Source organism: Notothenia rossii (assembly GCF_949606895.1).
Source record: "Notothenia rossii genome assembly, chromosome: 1".
Taxonomy (NCBI): domain Eukaryota; kingdom Metazoa; phylum Chordata; class Actinopteri; order Perciformes; family Nototheniidae; genus Notothenia; species Notothenia rossii.
In genome coordinates this window covers 83,724,225-83,733,847 of record NC_136912.1, presented here as the reverse complement: position 1 = coordinate 83,733,847, position 9,623 = coordinate 83,724,225, and the positions used below count along the sequence as shown (strand labels likewise).

Genomic DNA, 9,623 nt, shown 5'->3' with positions numbered 1-9,623 from the left:
GTCTAAACACCATACAAGCAATTTAAAGGGCAATCTACGTATTTTGTAATTTCAAACTTTATGTTTATCAGGAAGGTTCAGTATGTTTGTGAATTGAACTAAATACTATTTTTCAGTTATCGGAATAATTACGAATGTCCTTTTTATAACATCATAAAAATCCGATGTAAGTAAGACTATATCCACTAAGAGGTATTATCAGCAATATGTACTGAAAGTAAAATAACTCTTACAGATAAAAACAGCTCCTGTGTGACTGACATTATATATATTATATTAATAGAAATACAAAGCACGCCTATGATGTTTCTGTTGTGATGGAGCTAACTGGGTGTAGCCTACTTTACATAGAGTGGTCGGCCCTTTCACTGGTCCTCCGTTTGATGGAGAAGGGTGATGATTAGTGGCATACAAATAATGGGGAAAAACAACATTTTTCTCGAAGCATAACGTTTTTGTCAAATATTGCTACAACAATATATTTGTTTTGGTTATAGGCTATAGCCAACCAAACCATAATCTACTTTGATTTAAAGGCCCAAGCCCAACAAATGGGTAGGCCTATCAATTGTTTTATCAATGTGTTAGTGTAGGGTTAGTTTGATCTTGTTATGTAAAGCTTTCAAGTAGCCTAATGTTTCTAGTAAAACGTAGTTTGTTCCCTAAAAAATGTAGTGTAGCCTACTTAGATAGCATAAAATGGGGAACAAATTATAATTCATGATTAAAGCACAGACTGGGATCAAACACGTACCTCTCCAAGTGAGCTTAACAGTATAGGGTTCAATAAATAGCGTAGGAAAAATGTAGTATATTTTAAAGTGTATTACATTTGAGAAAAGAAGGAAGGCATACGAACAAGCCAGAGTTTGGTAACACTTCACTGCAGCAACCAGCAGTGTTGATCGGACGGTGAGCTCGCGGGGCTGTGTGCGGTCATCTGGGGGAATTCGCATGTCAGCCCGGGGACACGCCCTCTACTTCACAGAGCTGCAGCCTGGGGAGTGAAGACGCTCGGCTCCACTTCGCTCCTTCACTTCGTCCTCTCGCTGCCTGCTGTCACCTCCCTCCGTCCACATCTGCAGACAGGCGCACTGCTGCGGGGGAAACATGTTCAGTCACTTGGCACGGAATATTTCGCAACTTGTAGTCTACTGACTCTCAACGGACAGCCCTTCAGCTCAGGTAAACTCACCTGGTTCAGACTTCCAGGTAACTCTTTGTTCTTCTACGTTGTTGCCTATAGACAAAATGATTTGTTTCGTCTGTTTTAATGTATGTTTTCTGCAAGAGCTTGTTTCTCTTTTCTATTACTTCCTGAGGGAATTTCTTACCCCCCCCCCCCCACACACACTTCTTCTCTGTTGTTGGTACACCAAGTTGGACAGGTATCAGTAAAGTTAATTGCATAATACAGGCTTCTCAGGTAAGGGAGGAAACTGTACTTTAGCCTGTGTTGCGTTGGATTATTGTTTTGTTCCATGTCTGTAGTGTTAAATAAATGTTTGAACAGGTAGAACATGCAGATGTCTGACATTTGTTACTCGGGTCACTTCAATGAGCCTGTTTTGTCTTTTTATTGTAACTATGGTCACTATCTTGTTCAACTTCATGGAGCTAACTTTATATCGGTTTTATTCAAAGCAGCTTCTCGCAGTAATAAGCTTTTAGCATGTGCACTTGCCTTAGGAATTGAGTCAATAAATCTCTTTTGGCCTTGGGAGAAATGGCACTGATCTCGCAAATAAAGCATTACACTTTGTATCTCTATCAGATTTAAATGGACAAAACTGGTTTTGAAATGCATACAAGGAATTTTATAGATCCAGTTTTTCAGATATTCTCAAATTTAGGGCAGCTTTTTTATGTTCGTTTAACAATTAGGAATAGTTTGGTCTGTAAAATGTTGGAAAGCAGTCAACTTTATAACTTTTTTTAATTTTAATTTCAAGGAAACAAGGCTGATTCCCAAAGCTTATCTTAGCACTATCATATAAGACTACAAAAATGTTCTAAAAGTCCTATGTTTTCTCCTTGTCTTGCAGACTCACCTCTAAAATGGCCCAGCAGAATCAAACCTGTCATTATAATGAGTCTATGAGCTTCTTCTATAACAACAGTGGTGCCTCAGACACTTGGGACAAAACGCAGCTCATCCTAGTGAGAGTGGTGGGCTCTATCTTCTGCTGCTTCATCCTGGTCTCCAACTCCATGGTCGTAGCTGCTGTCATCACCAATAAGAGGTTCCACTACCCTTTCTACTATCTTCTATCCAACCTTGCCGCTTCGGACTTCCTGGCGGGCATAGCGTACGTGTACCTGATGTTTAACACAGGGGAGTTGTCAAGGACACTCACAGTTAAGGAGTACTTCATCCGCCAAGGTCTTCTGGACGTCAGTCTCTCCGCATCGCTGTCTAACCTGCTGGTGATAGCTCTGGAGCGCTACATCTCCGTCATGAACTGGAAAGTCCACAGCAACCTGACGAAGAGGAGGGTGACCCTGCTGATCGTACTGGTGTGGGCCATTTCCATCTTTATGGGCGCTGTGCCGAGCCTAGGCTGGAACTGCATCTGCAACATCAACGACTGCTCCAGTCTGGCTCCCGTCTTCAGCAGGAGCTACCTGATCTTCTGGTCTGTGTCTAACCTGGTGGTGTTCCTGGTGATGGTGGTCATCTACACCAGGATTTACACCTACGTCAAGAGGAAGACTGCAATGCTCACGCCGCACACCAGTGGCTCCATCAACCGCAAGAGGACTCCCATCAAGCTCATCAAGACGGTCATGGTTGTGCTGGGTAGGTGCTCATCATAAAAATGTTGTCTGTGCACCATCTTTAATGCAGTGAGTCAGAACAATTCCCACATTAATCAGGTGGTTTTGCTGTACAGCTGTGTGTCACTTGTTGCGTCACAAAGTCCAGACGGTCTCTGTTGAACCCGCTCCACTGTTATCTATGTTTTTTAAAACCTTGAGCATACTAAAGTAAACACTTTCAGTAATCATGTTGAGAGCTTGTCAGTGACTTGAAGGAGCCGTATATGAAAGCAAATGAGTCATAATGTTTATTTTATTTTTCTTGATCTTAGGTTATTTGCTACTTCATAGAGTTTTTAGGGCTTAAAACCATAACTCATTATTTGTTGTTGACTTATTTGCTTAATAGACCAATCATTCAGTCTTTAAAATATGAAAATATAGTAGATGTCCCTGGCACATCCTATACAATACCGAGGTATCTGTAATACACTTTAAAGACCAACGTTCTGTACAGAGAAAGAACAAAAAGTGCTTGGAAAGTCCAACTAATATTCAATAACCAAAGATATTCCCTTTTTTAAAGTATGTAAAACAGGGGAAAAAAGCAATTCCTCACTTTTGAAAAGCTGAAACACGAGAATGTTTGGCATTTGTGTGTCATGAATTCCTTGTTGCAGCACTATTATGTCATTTCCCAGATGAAGAAGGCTTAAAAATGCTGCTTCCCCCTCTTATCATGCATTTTCACCCTAGATGAGGGAGCTAGATATGCTGGTCAGACTCTCTTTGTGTAGGTGTTGCAACAGGACACCTTAAGTGTACTCAAATCCTTCCCCTTAGCACTTTCCTTTCATAACAGAACAATACAATATATTTTACTTAAGCGTCACAATAAGCTGTTAAATGCATATTCTCATGCAAGTATAACACACAGTGTACACATTTGAAACAGATATATTTCAGAAAGCACAGCAGGTCGGAGTAGTTCTCTTTTCCTACAAACATGCATGAGATAGTTGTAGAGGTTTTGCACAGTCTCCTTGTAGAATAAAAGTCTGTTTATTCTTCTTTGTGTCTTTGGGGCACTCGGCTTGTTGCCTGTCCAGATAGTTTGATACAGTTTGTAGCATACGAGCTGTCTGCCTCTGTACACTCTTTATTCCAGACTGCTATGTAATTATCTCTCCCTGCAACCATCCACACCACACTGGCCTTCAATGAAACATCCCCTCCTCCACACCCTTCTGAAAAAAAAGCAAGAAGAAGAACCTATACTTGAGGACTTCTCCAATTGCTTTCAGATGCTTTGCAGATTTCCCTTAAGTTTGTGGAGGTGTAACCACACAAGTGTCATTGTTAAAATCCCCGTTGAGGTTGCTTTGACTTCAGGGTTAAATGAAAAAAAAAAAGCCCTCTTGAAATGGGCGGTGCAGATAACACACCAGGGATATCTGAGGGAGGAAATAATGAAACCTTAAGACCTCTGACGTATTCAGTACGGTCTGGGTCCCTGGGCTTTATTATCCAGGGACAAAAAAAAAAACTTTTGTTCCAGATAAGCAGTTTGCTTAAGTGGAACTGGAAACTGGACAAACTAGTTTGGAAACGCTTAACCCACACATTATGGCAAGAGTAAAATGATTGAGTTAATAATTACTTATTCGTTTTCTTATTTACATTTGAACTTTACTCTTCATTGCGGAAAAAAGTATCCTTGTAATTGAATAACCTAGAGTCATTTATTTCTGGTATATTTGGGACTGTTGTGGCTTGCTTGTTAAGTGAAGCATCAAACAACTCATGCAGATTTTGTTTTCATTCTTTAAGTGCAACCACCATCACGAAATGAGTACCAACAGAGAAAAGGAACACATGCTTGAAATGTATGTTAAAAGAAAAGACAGTGCACTTTTAAACTTCAGTAGAGCAACAACTGCCAATGAAAGACCATTAAGTTGGGTCTCACCCAATATAGTTTCAGTTCACTTTATTTTGGACATGTGGGCCATCAAAGACAAAGAAAAGAGGAAGAAAAACGAGTTTAAGAATAGAAATTCACTGTAAAAGTGTGGCCAATTTTTTACTTTCAGGACTAAGTGCAGTGGAAAAACATAAAACCACTTCTGCCCAAGCCTTTCAGTCTGTGTGCATGTGTGGGAGACAAAGCGGGTGCTGTATAGAGCACCTCTTGTTTTGTTCTGCGGATGTGTTCAAGCGGTAGAGATGCGGGTAGTGCAGACAAGTTGCTACTTGTAGGTTTGTTTCACTTCCCAAACACTTTTGGTAGATCTGTTTTGTGCCCAAACATGTTTGAAATTTGAGTTCTAATTGGCTGCTTCAGTACCCATGTGACCTAACATGTTGTTTGTGTTCCCAAACACACAACACTAAGTATTAAAATAGTAAGGGCATTGTACTGCCAACCTGCCTCTGCTTGTTGTTATGGTATTAGGATGGCTCTTCTCTGCTAAAATGTGAAGTAACGCCCGTCCTGTTGACCAGCTCACAAAATTGTGAAAAGAATTGTGTTACTTTAACGGAACTAAAGTTGAAGCAATTACTGGTTGCTTATTAGATTATGACTCATCAATGTTATTAGCAACCACTTACACAGGAGAGGTTGTTTTTTAAATAATTGAAACATGCCAAAATGGTCAGGTTCCAGGTTTTCTAATGTGGTTATTTGTTGCATTAGAAATGTAATATCATCAGGTTTTGGAGGTTATCGTAACTTAGGCAAACAAAACCTTTACAGATAAATCCATTATAAGAATAATTATTGATAGCAGCCTTAATTCAAATTTACCCCAAAGTAAGGCATATTATCTCCACCATCATAACTGTGTTTCCTGTTTTACGCTTCCAGTTGAATGTTCACTGCTGACACAAGAGTCCAGTGAACATGGACTTCTCGTAAAGGGATTTTAAGCGGTTACTCAGGATTGTATGTTTAATTAAGTAATTGTCAATGTCTGTCTAAGGATCTGTAAATATCTCTAATTAGTGCACATAAGAAGGATACAAGAGAGAAATAAGTGCTACAAATACCTAACTGCGTGTACATTTTTGTATTTTTCTCTTTGAAGGGGCCTTTGTGATCTGCTGGACTCCCGGCCTGGTGGTTCTGCTGCTGGACGGACTCAACTGTACGAGTTGTAACGTCATGAAAACAAAACGCTGGTTGCTATTGCTGGCTGTACTCAACTCTGTCATGAACCCTTGCATCTACTCCTACAAGGACGAGGAAATGTGGACAACCTTCAAGAACCTCATGCGCTGCATTGGCAACGGCACGCGGCGGCAGCGGTCGACGAAGGCCAACGCCAGGGCTCTCAGCTCGGGTCAGGATACGGGCAACAGTCAGCCTCCATCGGAGGAGACAAAAACTGACGAACAGGGCATTCTCAAGACCTGAAAATGGAGCTTGACATGAATTAACCAGGACTTCTGTTTAGTCAAACGACTGGACGCACTGTATGAAGATTCAGATTGGAGTTGACTTGAAACCATAACAGTTGGCCTCAGACGGCCGGTGTTGTCCTCAGATAAAAATGACTTTCTTGAAGTGACACTGCAGGCCCACTGCTCCAGTGTAGATCTTAAGAGACGGAGATAAAAAGAGGCTTCCATGCACTATGAATTCCTGAAATGGATGCAAAGATGTGCTTTTACATTTTTTTTTTTCTGGATTTTACAGTTTTTGGACATATACCTCCAATTCATGTGCTTTGGGAGATTCTTGTAGCTTTGAACTGCTCTGCAATGGCTGAAGAAAGTAAAAAGTACACAGTGATACATTTCTACTTTTACCTTTTTAAAAAGGGTAAACATGCAAAGGGTAACTTAGCTCTCACATTTGTATATCTGATTAATTAAAGTTTCAACCTGTGTCACCTTTCAAAAAGCTGTAATAGAGGATCTAGTTGAGACATGTTTGTAGACCGGTACTATACAACTTTAGGGTGGCTTAGGAAGTGCACCATTTCATATTTTATTACTGAAAACACAGCCTGCGTGTATATATACTGTATACTGCTGTACCATATGTATCTACCTGTACATCTTTTTAAATACTTTCAACAAGAGGTGCAGTAATTCCAACTGAACGACAGCCGTCATGATTAGCACGGTCTGATTATTTTGTCCTTTGAAATGTAAAGTCTAGAAAAGCACTGTTTTCTGTTGGAAAGCTGGTTTGGCTGTTGGCATTAGATAACAAAGTGACTATTTTCTTGTGCCAGCCTTCATTATCAGTTCACCTTAACAAACAGATAAACTCTTGCCTAAAGCACATCATGAAGGCAAACTTGTTCTCCCCGTAGAATTTTAACACATCAGCTTCAACTAACCGCTGCTCACCTGTAGCACAGGAGTGTAAAATGATGTTGCAACACACTGGATTCCTGCTGGCGTTTAAGCAATAACCTGCAGGAACCAAACAGGATATGACTGAATGGACCACACTCACACAAACCTCCCTCTCTACAGACTGCGCTGACGCCTCTATTGCTGACAGGGTTCAAATGGCTTCTTCAACCTGCTGTACAGGCCTATGCCCCTCCTGTGGTAGCATCATGATATATATCATTAAGGAGTGTAGGAATACAACATGTGAGTGGTGATTGGAAAAACAGCTCCAATGGTGGTGTTTCTTTATCGGAACAACATTTTAGATGGCCGTTCCTTTGCATACAAAAATACAATTTTCTTTTTAAGTAACCTTTTTGAGCTCATATTATTTTTTCCAACATACCAATGGACATGACATGTCATGATATGATACATGATATGATACGGAAACAGCAAGCAGCACAGAGGCTGATGTCACCGAAGGGATTCAAACTTTATTATGTTAAAGGAGTATCATTTTCACTAGTATTTATGAACCTTTTAATATGAACATCCGTCAAATTACCGAAAGTGGTTCCAATTATATCTTTATAAAAATGATTTACAATCTTATAGAGAATGTGAATGTGGCTGTGTATTTTCAAATTCTAGCGCACTCGAGCTGGTTTCTCCAAAATTACCCACCCCACATTTAATTAATGCATTTTCTGGCATTATCTTCAATTTTGCCCACGCTAGCAGCAATTTTAGGCAGCTTGATTTTGAAATGCTAAAGCCAAGGTAGCATTACTTTTTAAACTGTTAACAATCGGGTATCTATCGGGTATCGGCTGTTGCAGGATTTATTAATTCACATACAATTATAGGATGGCCAACCCATCTGCCCTGCCCGACTCGAGCATTCATTGCTCATCACCAGTATTCCTCAAGCTGCTTACTTAATAGCTGTGATGTACTCCTAGTCCTAACAATAGCCATGTTAGTTGTTTATGTTTGTAGTGAATATTTAAGAGGCTTTTGAGTAACTTCTACTGAATGGGACTGGTATGCTCGGTATTTGGCCAACATTGCAACTTCTTTTCTAGATTCAACGCGTTTTAGAGCTAGTGCTGCTAGCTATTTTCATTCACTGAAAATGCTAACGTTGCCACCTGAGCATGTTCGCATGCTACACTGGCTGCAGCATAAATGTTGCTAATACCACCTACCTGGCACCAACGTTAGCAAAACAAAAATGAGATTGCTTGTAAATCCTATTTGACTGAGGCAGACTGCCTTTTTAACTATATTAAATTCCCCACCGCTAAACTAAAGGCGGTTGTTGCATCTAGCCACTTAACTGTAAACTACATTTTATCTGACATAAAAGCTTCAAAATGCACGAGTGTGGTGCTTACCAACATATTTTATGTTGTGGAACACTAGGTTAAAATATCTTAAACCTGTGTTAACCAAAGACCTTATCTCAGACATCTAACCAAAAACCCATTGACTAAAAGACAAGGGAACCGGAAGTGAAAAGAATGCTGACTCATTTCTGGGTTATAGCACTCATCCCTGCAGCAATCTATGGTTGATGAAGTACCGTTACTTGAGATTTCTCAAGAGCTGCCACTTAAGGAGGATTTACTCCATTCAGGCCAATTAGTGGTTGGCTTTCGTTTCCAGTCTCTTACATTATTGTCGAAAGAACTGGAAAAAAATGTGATTGACTCAAAGGAACAAGATAACTCCTCTCAATTAGACTGCAAAACACTTGCAGTAAAAATAACCACTTGCTTATATATTTGTATCCTAATATAGTAAAGCTTTCTATGATTGACAGTAAACTGACACTGTTTGAATAATCTGTAAATGTCAACATTTAGAACTTTGTGAAATGCATTTTAACATTAAAACATAGTAAGTTATAAACTGCATATTACGTGCTTCAAGATGTAAACCACATATTGATTTCAAAGAGTGATGTTTAATATGACATATGTCAAATCTCCCCTCACTGTAGTCATTATGAAAGTATATTGTTCATAGGCTTTTAATCGTTTTAACCTCAAACCCACAGCCTTTTTTTCTCTGCTCTCGTATACCAGGTTACCTGGTTTAACAAGATTTCTCATCGTATGTTAAAACTCTTTTTATGCTCAGGATTAATCCGTGTATAGAACATATAACATTTTACAGTAAAGTACTCAGGATGTCAAAGGTTTCAGGTTGAGCTATGATGTGATTAAAAGTAAGTAATTTCCATTCAAAACAATGCTGTATTATAGAGAGTACTGTATTTCCTCTGGAAACCTGATGTGACTGCTTCGTGCTTCTCTGGTTCTGTATTCCCGAAAAAACATGAACTCTAAACTTGTGTGGTGTGGCAGGCCTTTTTTTCTTCTTCTTTTTTTTTTTTTTACAGCTGTGCTGTAATTATGCATTCTTGAAGAGCCAATTAAATTTCACAGATGTTCAGAAATGCTGTCTTTTGGTTTGGTCTTAATCTTAGGGCAAACAGATGTAGG

The 9,623-nt window shown here is 39.6% G+C and overlaps 1 protein-coding gene across 2 annotated transcripts; it reads left to right on the top strand.

The window, feature by feature from the left end:
* Positions 1 to 1,044: 1,044 nt before the first annotated feature.
* lpar3 (lysophosphatidic acid receptor 3) lies at positions 1,045 to 9,577 on the top strand. Of its 2 annotated transcripts, none has more exons than XM_079656996.1 (3): positions 1,045 to 1,185; positions 2,046 to 2,800; positions 5,850 to 9,577. In XM_079656996.1, exons 2-3 carry the CDS (start codon positions 2,059 to 2,061, stop codon positions 6,176 to 6,178), a joined length of 1,071 nt encoding a protein of 356 aa, XP_079513122.1. In that variant the 5' UTR covers positions 1,045 to 1,185; positions 2,046 to 2,058; the 3' UTR covers positions 6,179 to 9,577. The 2 variants fall into 2 exon arrangements, with proteins under 2 accessions (XP_079513122.1, XP_079513123.1); XM_079656997.1 differs by having other exon boundaries at positions 1,072 to 1,212.
* Positions 9,578 to 9,623: the final 46 nt, after the last annotated feature.

Bases quoted from the DNA above. Each gene is read 5' to 3' on its own strand.
- lpar3 (XM_079656996.1), top strand. From the start codon at position 2,059: ATGGCCCAGCAGAATCAAACCTGTCATTATAATGAGTCTATGAGCTTC. The intron at 2,801-5,849 runs GTAGGTGCTCAT...TTCTCTTTGAAG, and splicing joins GACGGTCATGGTTGTGCTGG to GGGCCTTTGTGATCTGCTGG.